Source organism: Cynara cardunculus (genome assembly GCF_001531365.2).
Source record: "Cynara cardunculus var. scolymus isolate 2C chromosome LG 16, CcrdV1, whole genome shotgun sequence".
Classification (NCBI taxonomy): domain Eukaryota; kingdom Viridiplantae; phylum Streptophyta; class Magnoliopsida; order Asterales; family Asteraceae; genus Cynara; species Cynara cardunculus.
In genome coordinates this window covers 6,249,826-6,269,013 of record NC_037543.1, presented here as the reverse complement: position 1 = coordinate 6,269,013, position 19,188 = coordinate 6,249,826, and the positions used below count along the sequence as shown (strand labels likewise).

The following is a 19,188-nucleotide window of genomic DNA, read 5'->3' as shown; positions in this document are numbered from 1 at the left end:
TGCAGTTAGTTACACGAATTCAGATATGGGATGAAATCGGATAGGGATGAACAGGTTTAAGAGTTTTTAAGAGTTTTAAGAGTTTTTAAAAGTTTTAGCCAAATGCTTTATAAGATAATATAGATATAGATTAGATGAATTAGACCCTTAATATATGATATTTAAAATGAAGATTTTAAAGTTGGTTTATCAAAATAAGAATTGGTTTCATTTTCTTACACTTTTTCCTCATATGTATAATATATAAATACTTTTTTTTTTCTAGTTTTTAGTACAAAAATAAGAAAACAGATGAAATGATTAAAATACCTTTATTTAATTGGAGTTAATGAAGAAAGTTAACAATCGTTAGATGGAGGGATGAACTCCGTCTGAAATTAACAAACATTATACACGAAAACCAACTAAATAAAATTGAGGGACAAGAAACCGTTAAAATGAACAAATTCCAGGATGAAATCTGAACGATATTATTAAAATGATAACTTGGTTTTTTAGTTAACAATTAAAAGGTCAAAATCATTTAAACGTGTTTTGAATTGTGATTTAGTTGATTACTCTTCGTCGTTTTTGTATGCTTCTTGAAACTAGATGTTTTTGGCGGTTGAGTTTTGTTGTTGTTGTTTTGGTAATTTCACGAAGAGTGTAACAAAAAAAAAAACTTCGATAGACATAAGGTTATTTCGGTAATTTTAAAGAGCAAACACTCGTAGTATTGATAAAATACTGATTTCTATTTGTAGGGTCGTTTTGGTAATTTTTAAGCTCAAAGAAATAAAGAACACCAAGTCAAACGTAATATTTTTTAAGTACAAAAAAAAACTTTCTGAAAATTTCAGTAAGTTAATATTGCTTGAATTAGATTTCAAGAGCTCTAGGGGATATAATGAATATTAATGAAACCTGTAAATAAATAAATAAATAAATAAATGAAATCTGCCGTGTTAATAAAATAAAAGTTAGTGATTGTTTGTTTACCTCTTAATAGTCCCATTAAGAGGCAGTTTTTGAATCGTTAAGAGGTAAATCTTGTTTGACAGAAAAAAGTCTGACTCTTCATGGTTCTAAAACCCTCTGAATGATTTCATTATAAACAATTACTAAACAATTATATTTCATTTTATACTATATCATGAGAGCCTATTAATCATTTTGACCACTTAATCATTCTGCACCAAATCATTCAACAATTTACAAACAACCCCTAAAACATTAGTTAAGTTGGTTAAAGTGCTTTGTTTCATCGTTGGGGCCACGTGATTAAACCCAACCCCTTGCATAGGTTCTCTATTTTTAACGGGTCGACACGTGGGTGTTGGGTCATATCTTGAGCCGACCCACCTAGTTCGTGACCGACCCCACCCCGTTCATGACCCAAAAAGAAGTAGCCATGGTTGTTCATCTTTGAGCTTGAAAATGGTTCATTTATTGCTCTTTTTTACTTCATTCTTTTTGCATAAAACTCTTGGTAACATTTTTAACAACGTTTTGACATGAAGAACACAAATTTTTTTTTTGACTAATGAGTTCCATCTTCTCATTTAAAGTTTTGTCTTCAAAACTAAAACTCAACTACTTGAAAACATAACAATTGAACCATGAAAACATAAATCTGAGACAATGATATTATTGAAACTTGCTTGAATATGAATAACTTCCTTTGGTATTTTCGTCTACGCAAAAAATCTTTTCTTCTTCCAACTTTTCGATCTTCTCATTCACCTTATATCTCTGCAAAACGTAAAGGCATTCACATTACAAATCTTAACATGAGGCTGTTGGGGTTTAATAGAGTACTCAAACAAACTCAAATACGATTCTGAACTTCAAACTCATATTTCTTTCTCAAAACTTAATGATTTTTTAAGTTATATGAATGAAAAAGATCATAAGTCGGTGCTCTATATTTATATGTTAATAGTTTTGGCGTATTAGTAGAAAAATCAGGTTGAAATCGCGGTTTTTAGCTATGAGGTCACCATCTCCAAAAAGAGATGTACTATTGGCAAAATAAGGCCCTTATCTTTGAAAAATATGACTCTTGTCCCCCTGAACTTTTTGAGATTTACATCTAGCCCCTTGCTCTCACTACTTTGATAAAACTTACACTTTTCACCCTTAATCAACAATTTATTTCCATATTGGTTCTTGTTTCGGTTAGTTCATATTTTATGATTTCTACAACTACTCCATTCAATTAATCAAATAAATAATTTAACACTTCTAATTAATTTATTTAATTACTCAATATTTTAGGTAATCATTCTTATTTATAAAAAATATCTTAAAGACTACTATAATATTATTTTGGGTTTTACAGCCAACAATCTGACATTGCTATATATTGTTATAACCATAGTTACCAAGTTTTATTAAGTTTATAACTTTAGGGGTTGTTATATTATTTGGTTTTCGTTAAGGGTTTGGTTTGAAAATATGTTTAAAGTGAAGTAATCACCTTTTTGTTGGTTCATTCTAAGACAGGGGTATACAAAAAATCGTCAACTCGTGAAATCCACCCAACCCAACTCGCTAACAACCCATCCTAATATATACTATTTCGAAATACACATACACACACATACATACATACTTGGGATCATGTGAGACTGACATGTTTTCATGAGACCCGCGAGACCATCTTTTTACACTTGAAACTTCACAGTAAAACTTAATGAAAGTAAAATTCACAGTGTTTTTGCTGTGAAGGTTCGGATTTCGTTTACATTCAAAATGTTTTGCTGTGAAGTTTCAAGTATAAAAATGTATTCTCACAGGTTTCACGAAGACAAACTGGTCTCACGTGAACCCAACCTATCTCTCTCTCTCTCTCTCTCTATATATATATATATATATATATATATATATATAGGGGCCCATTCAAGGGAGAACTGCTTAGTTTGTGGTAACTGTGAGATTCAATCTCAACCATAAATTAACGGATAAATTAGGAAGTTAATAATTATGGTAGTTTGAGTTAAAATTTTAATTAGAGGGCATTTTAGGTATTTTAAAAAAAACTCCTCTCTCCGACCTCCGGTGAACATTAATCCGACAGGTACCAAGTAATCACAAAGATACACAAAGTGATATCCATTGTGATATACTGTGATACCATTGTGATACCAACTAAAATCTTAAAAACAAAGATAGATAATGTGATACCCATTGTGATATACTGTGATACCGATTTTACCGGAGGCCGGAGATTGGAGGTCGGAGAGATGAGAGAGGAGAGAGGAGAAAGGAGAGAAGAGTTTTAAAAAAAATACCTAATATGCCCTCTAATTATAATTTTAACTCAAACTACCATAATTATTAATTTTCTAATTTATTCGTTGATTTGTGGTTGAGATTGAACCTCACAATTACCACAAACTAATCAGTTCTCATTTGATTAGGCCTCTCTCTCTCTCTCTCTATATATATATATATATATATATATGCAATTGTATGATGTCAATGATCGATATGAACTTTAGTATAGATTCTTTCTTGCATAGATGCTCATAGAAGTTGGAAGCACAAATGTTTAGAAATTGCTTTCTTTTTTTATATAAATTTCAGTTTTTATCGCATAAATGAACATATGAACTATGTTTCAAACTAGAAGTTGGAACCATAAATTTTCGTTTTCATTGCATAGATACTCTTAGAAGTTTGTTTTTTATTAATAAAGAAATCTCATGTGTTTCTTCTAGGTTGTAGCTTCGTATTTTTTATCCTATTTCCTATGTATAGAGCAATGTAAAATACTTTTATGTCTCCAAAAATCAAAGAAAATGATGAACCAAACACATCTAAGCAAATGGGAGGTAGAACCTCAAACGTTTGGGATCGCTTTTCAAAAAAGAATTCTAGATGTGTTTGGAATTATTGTGGAAAACACTATGCTTATCACAGTAAGAGAATTAGTACAAGTTCTTTGTGGGATCACTTATGAAACCAATTGAAGAAGTATCTGAATAGGTTGTGTGATAAAATATAAAAAATTTGTAGCTTTCATACTAGCATGATAATGAGGTGTCATTCAATAAAGAGAATGTCAAAAAGTCGTGGCTAGGTTTGTGGTTAAGGATGAATAACCCTCTAGTGTTGTAGAGTTGAATGATTTAGAGAACTTATTAAATAGTTGCAACCTAAATTTGGTGTCTCTGGTAGAGTTGACTTTTGCTAGAGATGAGAGGATTGAATTGAAGAAAGAGTTAACAAAGGTCGAACAAATATATATTTGAATCAGATGCTATCATTCAGAGTTTTTAAGTAGTTTAATTTTAATACTTAACGATTTTAATATATATATATATATATATATATATATATAGACTTGGGATCATGTGAGACCAATGGTTTTTCGTGAGACCCGTAAGACCAATTCTCAACCCTTGGATTAGATTTACAATCGTCAGATCTAAACATTTATAAATGCCACGAGACTTCTCACTAATTACGAAATTGCCACCTTGCAACTTTGCAACCATTAGATCATTAATTCATAAATTTGATCAATGAACATAAATTGGTCTTACGGGTCTCACGAAAAACCCTTGGTCTCACGTGAACCCAACCCTATATATATATATATATATATATATTTGGATGACTGTAATAACGTGTTATTTATTTCATTTGTCTAACTTTATGTATATACTAACCTGCCAACCAAACCCAACCCATCCCGCCCTAACCAGCAAGGGTTGAGTTGGATTATACTTTTGAATGAGTTAGGTTGGTTGAGATTTTTTTTCCAAACTTCCATAATTGGGTTGGTTTGGAAAAAAATGTCAAGAATCGACCAACTTAATCCATGTACACCCCTAATTTTAAAATCAGAGTATAGGTTTTATGTGAGTATTTGCCTTCAAAAGAAAATCACATCCAAGAGGAAAAAATGGGAGTAGATTTTCAAAAGCTTCAGTTGAATTTTAATTCTAAAAGGTGAGTCTTCAATCTTTAGCTTGGTTATTTTCTAAAAAATTTGGTATTTAGTGCCCTCAATTTTTAAGTAAGTAAAGCTCTTTGAATCGATGTTGTTGAGATTTACGTGTTGTTCTTTGATTTAAGGAAACTCTTTATATTTTAAAATATTGTTCTTGACGGTTTTGATCCAAAAAAATAGAGGTTGGAATGAGTTTTGGTAAAATTTATGGTTTGTTCTTGAACTCACAGGTCGAATCGAAGAAGACAGAGGGTGGCGCACTAGCCACGTGACTTTGGTCCGTTTTTCAGTTTTTACTTCGTTTTCACTTTTGGGATCAAATTTGTTTTATATCAGTGTTTTACTAATGTTTGAAGTTATTTCAAAGTTTAATGACTTGCGTGACTTTAATCATGACTCGTGTCGAGTGGCAAGTTGCGCAAGCAAATGTTTTGTTGTTCTTTGTTTTCTACTTCATGTTGTTTTGGAGACTTTCGGGATATCAATTATGATCCTTGGATTGTGTTAAGAGGTAAGGTTGAGTTATCTATCTAGATGGTAACCTATGCTTACCTTTATTTATATTCGCGTTCGGTTTCGATCTTTCATATTTGTTAAAGTGTGTTGCATTGTATATCGTGATCAAGATAAGTTTTCTTATAACCTTTTTGAACTGAAATGCATATGTTATCAAATGAATTGCTACTTTGAGATTATACTTCATTGGTATGTTTGATTTTAAGTGTTACAGTATTATTACGTTTGGTTGTGTCTGGGTGCCAACTATGTGATATATGATGAATCAGATTGTACCTCAATGCCAACTATATGATGAATTGGGCTGTGCCTGAGTGCTAACTATTTAATTAATAGCAATGTTGTGTCTGGGTGCCAACTATATGACTAACTGAGTTGTGCATGGGTACCAACTATATGACTAATTAGGCTGTGCATGGGTGCCAACTATATGATGAACCGGGTTGCGCCTGAGTGCCAACTATACATTTACTGTTTCAAAAGGTTTTATATGAACTGGTTTGATTGTAATCATCGTACTGTTAAGGATTTACTCACTAGAACTTATGATCTAACTCTCATTTTATTTTAAAAAATATGCATATTAGGGCAGTCATGTTTGGAAGGTAAGAAAAAAGAGAAAAATGAGAGATTATCTGTTTGGATGCTTATATGTGAAACCGATCAAAGATTACTTTGAAATATGAATTTTGATCTTTATGAATTATGGATTGTTTTGTATGTGAATGCTATTAGCAAAAAGTTAGTTGTAGTTTTCAGAATGTTGTACAGTTTTATATAATGAGACAAAATGCGTATTACCAGTTGTTGGGTTATATGTAAATTATGTGTTATTTGTTATGTGGAAATACGGTTTGTTAGGATCCAAGCGCTTACCACTACGCCAAAAGCAATTGCTGCTGGAAAAGGCGCAACTTATTTCCTTATAGCGTAGCAGGCAGCGCCATGTTTCGATTTAAGAAGATGCTGGTCAATGACCCAACATGGTTGTTACATATATCCACCCAAAACCAACCCACCAAGAACTCGAAAGAACAACAGAAATATAAGGTCGAACCTTTCCCATGTTTAATCATTTAACTTTCAATGACACATTTAAGGACAAAACTTAAGGATTATCCCAATACTGAGTTTATGAACCCAAGGCTGTAAAGGTCGAGTTATAGTATTTGAAAAGTGTTTCTAAGACGATTCTTGAGTTTATCCAGTTCCGTTTTCATCTCCACTACCATCTCTTTCCAACATTCACAAAATCAATGAGGTAAACTGTTTTTGCTTTGTGCACATAAATTCTAAAGCGAAGAATAATAGACTACTCAGTGGTATGTTGTGATTACATCCATTAACTTCTGTTTTCTTAACGCTAATGATCATCTCTAAAGGGCATATAACTGAATTATTAGAATTTTTAAACAATGATCATCTAAAAGATGATACATTCTTCTATTTGTGACGAAAATAATTCACTACAATAAAATTTGGTTTATAGGATCGATGTCGAAAACTTCTGAGTTTCGAATTAATAGACCGCTTTATAAGACTTAATTTGTAAGAATAAAAAATAAAGTTTTCTATCTAAAGACATAATAAGTTTATAGGACGTTTTAGGTGCTGTAACAAGTTTTTAGAACATTTTATAAAAAAATGTCGTGTTAGCTATTTACAGATGACTATTTGACAAAGTGTCTTATGAAAATAAGTGTCTTATAATGGGTTTATTATAGGACACTTTTCTCAAAAGTCTCCTATAAAATAATTAATATGACAATTTTGATGATACTTTTGTATCAAAAGTATCATTAGAAACTTGTCATGACACCAAAAATCATCATATAAACTTGTTACAACGTATTTAGATACACTTTATTATTTGATCCTATAAACTAAGTCTTGTAAAACAGTTTATTAGGACGCTTAGCAATTGATGATGTCATATAAACTCAATTTTATTGTAGTGATTGAAAAATTCATGAGCAGGTTCGTTACCAAGGGATCAATAACAACACTAACACAAAAAAAGCATCAGTCACATATGATCATTTTTGTTGCAATGTTTATTTGCCCAAATACTAATTTTCTTATGGTGTAAAATATAAGAAATAGCGAGATGGATATAAGATAAGAATTCTTCTTTTGCCTTACAACTTGTGATACAAATCATCGATCCCGGTAAATTGTGTTTGTAATAAATTAGCCTTGATAAACATAGTAGCCACAATTGTTGTGTATGCCTGAAATCGGACCTTGGATAGATAGAATATTCCACCATACGCCACAACCCTTGTGGTTGAAGGGAATGGAGATTGATTCTGTGAATACCTGTGGATAACCTCTTCTAGGATTCGTTGATTCGACCAATACTGATCCTAGGCTTCAAATCCGAATTCAAACGAACTCCAAATTTGGGAAGAAAAATCAAAATCTGTAAAATTCAAATGTGACCAAATTTCACAGAAAAGATACAAACAAGACCCCAAAACAAAATAGGCCTAAAAAAATATGGGCCAACATTAAAAGCCCAACAAAAATGCCAAAAAGTAGTAAAAAACACGAAAATATCTAAAAACCATGCTTAAACAGTCTTTTCAAGGTTCAAAAGTCTTTCAGACCACAACGTGCTCTTTGCTCCACGATTCGCATCGACTGGTCTTAGGTTTGAAACGAAGACCAGGAGCGAGAGTTATAGCCTTTTAAGCGTGCCCAGCCCGATCATGAGCTTTTAAGAACAATAGGGCACGATCCTCCACGCTCAGGCCACATTATCGACTCCTTTCTCAACTCTCATGAAGAAGCGATCTAACTGGAATTGGAATCCTTCCTTATCTAAGTCTAAGACCAATTCTCAACCTTTGAATTAGATCTACAATCTAAACATTCATAATCACAAAATTGGCACACGACTTCTCAATAATCACAAAATTGCCACCGTGCAACTTTAGATCATTAGCTTATAAAGTTGATCAACGAACAAAAATTGGTCTTACGGGTCTCACGAAAAATCTTTGGTCTCACGTGAAGCCAATCTCATTATTTCACCTAAACAATACATCATTCTTTTATTATATATATTTATTTAATTCACATATCTTTATTATCTCTTTTCAAAAAAATAATTTGTGGAATTGATCAACAGAATCACATAAATGACACAGACGTTGTGTAGAACAATCTCTTCCCACTTTTTCCTATCTTATCTCCATCTTGTTTACTTCCGAAACCAGATAACATTATGAAGACCTGTCTGCTTGAATGCTTCAGTGTGTGTGTGTGTATATATATATATATATATATATATGAAATTAACTGGTAACTGAGAAAGAGAAATTATCATCATCCATGGCTCTTGAAGAGTTTGCATCTCCTTCACTTGCATAAGAAGAATACTCTTCATCTTCTTCCCTCTCCTTCAACTCCTCTATCTTCTCCATAACCTCTTTAAGATCCCACCTCCTCGTAATATCCCATTCACAGCAGCACATCCCAATTTTCAACAACTTCAACATCTCACCTTCGCCGTTCTTTGTCCCTTTCATCTCCTTATCAAACACCTCGCCGGTCCACTCTTCCCTCACCACAGAGTTCACCCATGTCCCCAAATCCGGTTTACCTCCCTTTCCTTGTTCTAAATAGTTCGCGGGAAACTTCCCAGTCAGCATCTCCAGAATCAAGATCCCAAAGCACCAGACATCTGTCTTTTTTGTCGTCCGGCCATGTTGGGTGAATTCCGGCGACTTGTAGGCCACCATCAGTTGTTGTGCGTGTTCTTTGTTGATTAGGGGAACTAGAGCATAGTCTGCTAAAAGGGGATTATAAGCATCGTCAAGAAGTACATTCGATGATTTTAGGTGACCATGAGGTAGTGATAGGCGAGGAAGCTCCTGGTAGAGATAATCAAGCCCTCTTGCTACGCCCTTGATTATCTTTAATCGTGTTGCCCAATCCAATCCTGGTTCATCAGGTTTCCGTTTAACTGAAGACAAAATAATGTCAAGTAATAAATGGTCCATGTTTTCATAGCCTCATAGATCAAGAGATGGTAATTTGAACTGTTTGCATACTGAATAATGGGAAAATATGGAACGAAACAACTTACCATGAAGATGACTAGCCAAGCTACCATTTACAGCAAAATCAGTGATCAAAAGCTTCTCATCTTTCTTGTAGTAAAAAGCCACAAGAGGCAGCAAATTAGGGTGTGACAAGCTTCCTAGCAATCTCATATGTGCATGGAAGTCTTCTTTTCTCACATTACTCATTTCTTTGAACCTCTTGACAACCATGGCTGGCCCGTCCAAAATCATTGCTTTGTACGAAGATCCAAAACTCCCACTTCCTAACACATCAGCAGAGGCTCGTAGAAGGTCTTCCAACTCGAATCTTTCTCTATCCGTCCTCACAAAGTGAAGCTTCCCACCGTTGTCGGTTCTCTTGTATATCTCTTTCTGGTTGTGCATCTGGATCTCGTTTGGATTGGCCTTATAAGTATTGTTTCTGTCGGTCTTCTTGATTTGGTTTCTGTATTCGTTTTTGCCTCTCTTTTGGGCACGAAAGAGGAACATGGCTATAACAATGGCAGCCAACACTGCAACCAGGGACACAATAGCGATGATGATGATCTTTAGAGTGTTTCGTTTCTTTATCTTACATGAGCCAAGAGGTTTTCCACAAACGTTATTTCCTGCAGACCCAATATGCCGGTAACATGTAAATAATTTATATCAAAATTTCAAAATTAATTAACCAAATAATGATGATAATGCATAATGCATACTTAGGGTTACCTGCAAATGAGCTTGGATCCTGGTTTCCGAGCCCCTGAGGTACAGAACCTTCAAGTCTATTGTTTGCAAAGTTCACTTTCAAATCTTTCTGATCAAAATCTGGTATTTCTCCTTCAAACTTGTTATTTTGAAGCTGCAAATCCACAAGAAGCGGCAACTGTGTAAGCGATATCGGAATTTTACCCGTGAAATCATTATTCGCCAGTTCGACTTTCCTCAACCCGCTCATCCCAGAAAACGCATCGCCACTTATATCTCCAGAAAACTTGTTATATGAGAGGAAAACCCCACGCAACGGGCCAATCTTCTGTACGTTAGGCATCGTGCCCTCAAAGTTATTATTCATGAAACTTAACGTTCGAATACTCGTTACCTCAGCCAATGTATCCATGTCTATATTCCCACCTAAACCCATGTTCTCAAGCTGTAACCCGAACACACTTCCATCATCATTACAGATCACCCCTGTCCAGTTTTGTGGTTTACTGTTGCATGGTGCGGAAGTAATATTCCAGTTGCTTAGACCTTCCGTATTGAGGAGTGAGTTTTTGAACTTCAGTAGCTTTTTACCATCCTCTTCGTCGGATAAAACCAGTGAACATGTTAGTAAAACGTGAATCAAGAGGAGTGTAAGCCAATATGGTGGTCTGCTACAAGCCATATTGGCTTAAGATCGATGCAAATGTGGTAAGTTTTGAAGGAACAGCAGATGTTGCAGCTGTTTTAAGTGGTTTTCAGTGGGCGATACAACTTATACTGTGTCGACGTCGAGGAAACAAATGGAGATGAATGGTGGAGGGGCTGAAATACTGATGGTTTTATGGGGAGAAAAAGACAACGGTATAAGGTGGTGAGATTCCCAATGTGTTGGGAATGATTCTGATAAGCTGTTTCACCAAGGCCGGCTAAGATTTTTGCCATTTTTTGATTATTTGATCAAACCATGGATTCGATCAAAACCGAAGTGTATCAGGCTTAGGTTCGATTCTAAAGCTTTCATGCGTCTTGTTTCAACCAACTTAAAGTAAAGCGTGATTTAGTTCATAAATTTATCCAAAACGAGAAAAATTAATTATACCGTTTAGACTCATATTTTCGATGGTTGTTTAAACAATTGCAAACAGAAAACCCAGACATAACGTTCAAGAGTTCATTGTTTGATTTCGTCTATCGATATTTGTGTTGGTTGGCGTCATCGCCGTAAGGGATTTAACTTTTGGCGTATTTGTAACTTAAAGAAACAAGAGAAGTCCTTGGAAGATATCTAAAGCCATACACTTTAAGTTGTTGTTGTTGTGTGTCTTTGCGTTAGACACAATGTCTAAATTGTTTCTAGCTGGCAATTTCCAAGGGCATAGTCGTAATTTCAAATATTTAATGTTTCTTTCAATAATACAAAAAATAATGATAATTTAATATATGTTAAGAGAAATTTTTGTAATAATGTCCAAGGTAGTACTTTGGGTGATGGAAAATAGAGGGTCTCGTTTGGTGAGTTTCACCTTACTTGAAAGAGTGAAATGAAACGTGTATATATACGTAAAGGGTACCATTTCGTTTGTATTAAATTTAAATTATGGGAAACGGTGGGGGCTTCGAAAGAGTGTTGCACGCTACCGCGGGCACAAAATATGCGGTGCTATGATGACACACTTTGCACTTATATATCGACCGCTCAAATTAAGTTGCAAAAATTTATTTTATCAACTCTAACGGTGATAGTTGTTTTGGGAACGGTATTGCAACTCTTCATTGTCAATACTTGAACAAATGAGATTGTTTGGTTGTTAAAACTCGGTCTTGAATTTCCAATTTTGACACATTCATCGCTTAATATTGTTTTTGATGCGTTTTTATAGGTTTAATATGTTCAAGGGTTTACCGTGACTTTCATGGAAAGCTGAGGGATATAGCTTTTCAATTGATAATATAAGATGGATAGCGGAGTATTGAAGTTGTTTCTTGGAGGACACATCAACCCAACCCAACCTGATAACGATGGTTCTTTAAAGGGTTGTCCATGATGGTTGTATACGCACATTTTCATCACAAAATCAATCCATCTCTTACCATATTACTATAAAAATTATGTTGATGTAGAAACACAATTTTTAGTTACTAGAAACCTCGTAAACTTGATAGTTCACCAAAATTAACACTACTGATGCGGTGTTAATAATTATGTTACACATGTTGCTTCATTTTATCTTTACAAGAAATTATTAACTTATTGCACAATTGATGTTCTTTCCGGTGTTGGGGTAAAAGTGATAGTTTTATAAATGTTCAAGTCATATATTTAGTACCCTAAAACAACAATCTTCAAGCAAAGATGACGTCAAAGAATCTTCAACAAACATCATGCAAATATCGTTAAGTTGGAATGTTTTGATAGTGAAAGATTCAGATGGGCGGACCTACCTTCTAAGTTAGGGGTGGGGACCTAGTCAAAAAACACTACTAGAAAATAGAGTATCAGCAATGGTTATTACCGACAGAAAAAATCCTTTGCAAATCAGTGATGGACAAGACAAAAACCAGTTCCCTCCTTAATCTGTCCTTGATCAATGAGGGATTTGCAAAAAATGATTTTTGGCCTGGTCATCGTTGATCCGCTAATCTGTGAGGGATTTGCGAGGAAACTGGTTTTTGGCATGTCCATTGCTGAAAGGTTTAAGAGTTATATAATTTTAAATTATTAAAAATAGCGACGAATTAGCGATGGAAAAACCATCGCTAAAGTTTCTGGTCCTCGCTAATTTGTCGCTAAAAGTCCCCCGCTAACCTGTCGCCAAAAGTCCCTTGCTAATCTGTTGCTGAAAGGTTTCCTTCACTTATCTGTCCCTGAAAGTATCTGTCGCTCATCCATCACTAATCCGGTCGTTGAAACATTTTCGTCGCAAATCTATCACAAATACTATCCGTCGCTGAGCCGTCGCTAAAATCTATTGTTGATCTGTCACTGATAGCATTACATACGAGCTTTTAACCGACAGATGATCAACGACGGATTATGTCTTTTAGCGACGGAATTTTCCGTCGTTGATACTCCTATTTTTTGTAGTGAAAAGGTTTTAAAAGAGAATTTTTGTATTCTCTCTCGGTGCCCCATGCCCCTCCCATCCTAGCCTGAATGGCCAACCCTTTCCCTATATATATTGTGCAACCCTTGCCCCTTCCATCTAGCACCGGGAAACCTTGCACAATCGTTAGGCAATAATAGTAGATTTAGGTATCTCTTGATATTGTATTGACAACAGTGTCACAAACCCAAAAAGCCAAAAACCCTACGCACATTCATGCTTCAAGTTACGTACTTCTTGTTTTTGCTACTAAATATTTTGGTCAAGCTAATCCTCTCATACCTTGTTTGAGTGAGGCAACAACGTCTCAACTCCCAACGAACACAAAAACATACAAAACCCTAGTCAATTCTGTTGATTTTTGCTCTTGCTCTTTGATTTTTATATCTAATTTACTTTTGATTTCTACCGATTCTTAATTTCCGATTTTTTGCTACTAATTTATATGTTTATTAAAGCATTTGGTTGAGATGGATTGGTCAAAACATATGAATAACGATAATAAAATAATTAGTAGTTCCGCTTACTTTATTAATTTCTTCCTTGTTATTATGGCATGATGGTCTGGTCACATTCATTTTCATGTTCGATGAATATGCAAAAGTTGGTCTACGATCGGAAATAGATGACAAAAACAAAAAGTGCCAAACATGCATACATGGTATAACTGCTCGGCAATCTTTTTCCTAAGTTCAAAGATCTTCTAAAGTTTTAGAATTAGTGTATAGCATTTGTGACTTACACGCTACTCCTCTTGGTGGCAAAAGAATATTTTGCAATCTGTTGATAATTATTCACGATATTGCTATTTATATCTTTTAAAAACGAGAAACAAAGATGAATTTTTTAAGGACAAGTCGGGTTCATGAATATTATGATCATATATATATTTTGAAGAGCAAATTACGAATTTCATTCATGTGGTATGCGGATTTTTTACGAATTTCATCGCTATATTTCATTTAATATATATAATGCACTTATGGTATGCACTTTCTGTTAGATATGGTCCGATGTCTGTCTATTTTAGTCCGTTAAAATGAGCCCATGTGCAAGCACAGGAGGGCAAAACCGTCCATTTAAAATCAAGAAATGTTTATTTTACAAATGTTTATCTATGCTTATTTTATTTTTTAACACACCAATTACATTATCACACGTGTATACCATTTAAAATCAAGAAACTCTCTCCTCTCCCACTCCATCCCTTCCGTTTCTTCAATCCAACCACGTCTCGTAAATCCGGTCACCTTCCATTTCTCCGGTGACCGTCATTCTCCGTTGAAACTGTTCTTCGATGACTGGATCCACCTCTTCCCACTGAAACCTCACACCACCCATTAATACCACCCTCCGTCCCTCCCATTTTCATGCACCACTTTAAAAAGCTTAAACAAGATGGAGATTTCTAATTATCAATCAAGTTGGTTGACAAGAATGTATATGGTTATGGTGATTGTAAGTTCATAAAGAGATTACCGTATTTTCAAAAGGATAATTAATATAATAACAATCAATATGCATGGACATGTAGTAATTAAGGGACTTTATAAGTTGTTATATAAGGTGTCTTGTACAAAAACATATTGTTAGAGGGTCATATCGACTAGATTTGGATCCTTTTTTCTCTATATATGATGAAACCTCACTTCTCTCCACAAAGGCGCTCTTAGAGAGCAATTTAATAAGATTTCATCTTCTTAAATGTTACAATAAGTTATTACCGTTTTAGGCACATCACAAGTTTTATCAACGAAGTTGGTTAACATGCTGAGTGCAATAAGAGAGAGAGAGGCAGATTCTTTTGCTAACCTGGGTCCGTTTGGTTTGCATGATTGCTTTTGAGTGATTTCGATTTAATGGAGGGATTTGAATTAGAATGGATTTGAAGTCATTGGTGTGTTTGGTTTGTAAGATTTGGATTTCATTATTTATAAATAATTTATAGAAAAAATTATAAATAATTATAAAGATAAATGAATTACATTTTTATTAATTGATTATTACAAAATAAATGTTTTTATTATTTTCTAAAACCTTATTGATTGTACAAAATCCCGAGCACTCCCTAAGGATTTCAAAATCCTATGTTTGAAGTGTTTCAATTAAATCCTAGGATTTCAAATCCGGATAATCCAACAAACCAATTGGATTATAATAGATTTGAAATGCAAATCCCCCCAAATTCATTTTATTCCTTCAAACGAAATGGCACCTTATTATTATTATTTTTACTAACTAAAATTGACCATTGATTGATTTAATCAAATTACCCATATTGATGCGGATGAAAAAATGCAAATAAATGAACGAAAATAGTATAAAAAAATCAATGTACTTTTAGTGTTTGGAATGATTACGTTATTGGACAATTTTTTTGGAACAAATAAGTCCTTAGACATTACAAAACCTGTTAAATAACTCATTGAACTTTCTAAAACATGTTAGATACATTCTTATGACCTATACAACTGGTTAATGTGATAAACTAATTGAAAAAGTCTTAAAAAAGCCAATGAACTTTCATATTTCGAACGATTAAGTCACTAAACTTTTTTGAACCAAAAAAGTACTTACATCTATAAAATAAAACAAATATACCAAAAAAGTACTCACATTTAAAAAAGATTACTGGAGAAAATTTATTTTAATTAAAAATAAAATATATTCAGTCAGCAATTTTTCAAATTAAAAAAAATATATATATATTATGTCAGTGATTTTTCAACGAATCGCATCTTTATGACCTTCACAAACTTTTCTGTTATGTATGTACGTACGTAGTATATGCATATTCCTTGTGGATGGTATGTGGTGCTATGCATGTGAAATTGCGAAGAGCACAACAGTACTACCTCTCATTATAGCCTTGTGATGGATCCATCGCAACCAAAAATAGCAATAACTTGCCACAATCATAATGTTATCTTAAGAATGACGTATATAGATGACCAAAATAAGTTTTTGTGCAAGATTCTTCATAAGAAATGATTGGTTTCTTCGAAATTTTAAATGTGATTGATGTTTATGTATTATTAGTCTTTTGAACATAATTTACAATCTTTTTGACAGGGTAATGAAAAGAAAAATATCTTAGCTGTCCAAACAATAAGAAACAAAATCATGGGATTAACCATAATGGCCACCACGTCAGTACTTTTATGTGGTTTAAGAGCGAGTATCAGTAGTACTTATAGTGTTAAAAAACCACTCAACGCCATTATTTTATGGGGCACATGGAGAGTTTATGGTGGCATTGAAGTATGTAATACTCCTTGTTTTCTTTCTCTTCTCTTTCATATGTCATTTTCTATCGATTAGATTTGTAAGCCAAGTTAACTTCTTGATCAACTGCCCACAAGACTCAACAATGACTTCCACCTATGTCTCGGCGCTTTTGGCAAAGAGTTTCACCCTTAACGTGATAGGAAATCGTCTATTTTATTCCACGCTTCCAGTTGTGCCTTGAATTTTCAGATTGATGCTCATGCTGATGTGTTCTTTCACCATGGTGCCTGCGCTTTATAAGATTGATTTCATATTTGGAGATTATTAGAAGCTTCAAGAAGGTGAGATGGCAAATGGGGTTCAATATGTGCTTGTCTTTTGTATATATCATTTGTTGTCGTTATCTTGAGCATATATCATTATCTTGAGCATATTTTATTGGGAGCACAATCAACTTTGCATATTTGTTGGAAATAAGGGTCGTAGTGCCCCAGACCGGTCCTGATGATCACTTCCAAGGAGTTGGTAATCGTCTACAATGAGTATGCCTTTCTAAACTACAATTTAGACAACAAAACTATTTAACTTTTAACATAAATCTTTCTTGATTTATTCGTAGCTAATTCAACATCTAAGAAATTTCCCCATCTTTTAGCAGTACTCTCTAATCCTTGTGAAAGTATCATTCAAAAGGAACCATTTTCCCTTCTTGTGTTTGTATGATTCCACTATCAATATCCTTATCACATAAGAATCTAGAAATAAATCTGGTCGGTTATATTTCACACATTTAGACTTAATGAAATTGGGCCAAAAAGCAAGTATACAATATGGCCCAACGTCGTCTTTCCAAGTAATAAAGTGGTACAAGTACCGGATTATCGTCCACAKGGATTGTAGCCAAAGTTAGATTAGAGTCCAATGAAAGAGATGATTTCAGATGACAATTTTGAAGACTTTTGTTTGATTTTAAGTTGATCCAAAACAGAATACATAATATATAAAAGAAGCAAGCGTGTAAGATTTAAGGTGATATCCAAACACAAATTCCAGCAGCCAATACTGTAGCAATGCTATAGGAATGCTACAACAAGCAGTGTTCCGAAACTAAGTTCCACCATCTATTTTGAAGGCATTCCTCTCGGACTTCACCATTTCACTATCTTATAGCTTTCCACCCATATCTCTATGTGGTGTCTGGTCCGGGGATAGTGACACAATGGTGTTTTCAAAATATATGGATAAACAAATCTCTTCGTTAAAAATCACTCTCTCGAGTCGATTCCCATATCATTCGAGTTGGTGTGTTCTTGATATTTCATCTCGGAATATATCGCACTTTGACACTTTTGACAAGTGACCAACCCGTCGGGAGTTACGTTTTGAAAAACAAAAATGACAAGTCTCCTTGTCGGCAACTTTCTCAAGTCTACCTCTTATGTCATCCAAGTTGACGTGCTTAATGATGGCTTATCTCTACGTCCATCGCACTTTAACACTTTCAAGTGATCAATCCGTCAAGAAGTGTGCTTGGTTTTATAAAAACTCGAATGAAACAATGGAACGTCGTTTTCGAAAACACTTAGCTACTTTCGTTTGGTTTGAAAATCTCACATTTCCGTCTTACACCCAAGCTATAAAAGCTTAACTACTCATAACGGAAAGTAAAAAATAAATGACGRAARATAAAGACATAAACGTAAATTGCGTAAAGTAAAWAACGATAAAATAAATGACGGAAATGTAAATGACGATAAAATAAATGACGGGAATGTAAATGACGAGAATGTAAATTGCGGAAAATAAATGACGGAATGTAAATGACGAGAATGTAAATTGCGGAAAATAAATGACGGAATGTAAATAGCGATAAAATAAAAGACGAGAAAATAAATGAAGGAAAATAAAAGGCGAGAAAGTAAATAAAGAAAAAGATGAAGAACTTGAATACGTAAAATTAAAAGCACTCTTTGAGAGGGTTTACAAAAGCTAGCAAATGAGAGAAAAGATGGAAAGTAGGATTAAAGATGAGATTAATGGATGGAAGGATGGTTTAGAAGGCATCCCAAACCCTCTATTTATACCAAAAAGGGGCACAAGAAGACAAAATAACAAGACTTGTAGGCTAAGTCTTCCAAATCAAGTTACAAACCAACCAAAGTTTAACTAAAAAGTACATAAGCCTAACTAAAGTCTATCTTCAGAATTTTCTACTAAAAATCCAGCAATTTCCAGCTGTCCTCCATCTTCAAAAAGTCAACGTCTTGTTCATTAAGCCCTCCAAAAAGCCTTGCATGAATCAGGTCGACGCTGCACCAATGCTGCAGCATTTGCTGTTTTCACAAAAACTCTCAATTAGCTTCATTTACACAAACCAACAAGTCAACCATAATACTTAGCTTCATAATAACAAAAGTATAAAGAAATAAATGAAAATAACTCAAAGTGGGAATAAAAAGAAATTATTGTAACTAAAAAGACGTAAAAAGAGCGCGTTATGTGTTAAATTCTCAACACATATCATACCCCCAAACTTAAACCGTTGCTTGTCCCCAAGCAACCAAAAGACAAATATAAAGACTCAATATAAACTAAAATGCATGATCAAGGCATTAAGTGCCTTCCCAAAGAGAGTTATAGC

General features: G+C 34.0%; 1 protein-coding gene and 1 pseudogene across 1 annotated transcript; one reads left to right on the top strand and one right to left on the bottom strand.

The window, feature by feature from the left end:
- Nucleotides 1-8,497: 8,497 nt before the first annotated feature.
- On the bottom strand, nucleotides 8,498-10,996 carry LOC112529754 (pollen receptor-like kinase 4). The gene is made up of 3 exons (XM_025141142.1): nucleotides 10,237-10,996; nucleotides 9,549-10,133; nucleotides 8,498-9,425 (listed from the first exon to the last, which is right to left on the bottom strand). The coding sequence occupies exons 1-3, from the start codon at nucleotides 10,895-10,897 to the stop codon at nucleotides 8,755-8,757; spliced, it is 1,917 nt and encodes a 638-aa protein (XP_024996910.1). The 5' UTR covers nucleotides 10,898-10,996; the 3' UTR covers nucleotides 8,498-8,754.
- Nucleotides 10,997-16,306: 5,310 nt separating this feature from the next.
- LOC112529646 lies at nucleotides 16,307-16,875 on the top strand (annotated as a pseudogene).
- The last annotated feature ends 2,313 nt before the right edge of the window (nucleotides 16,876-19,188 follow it).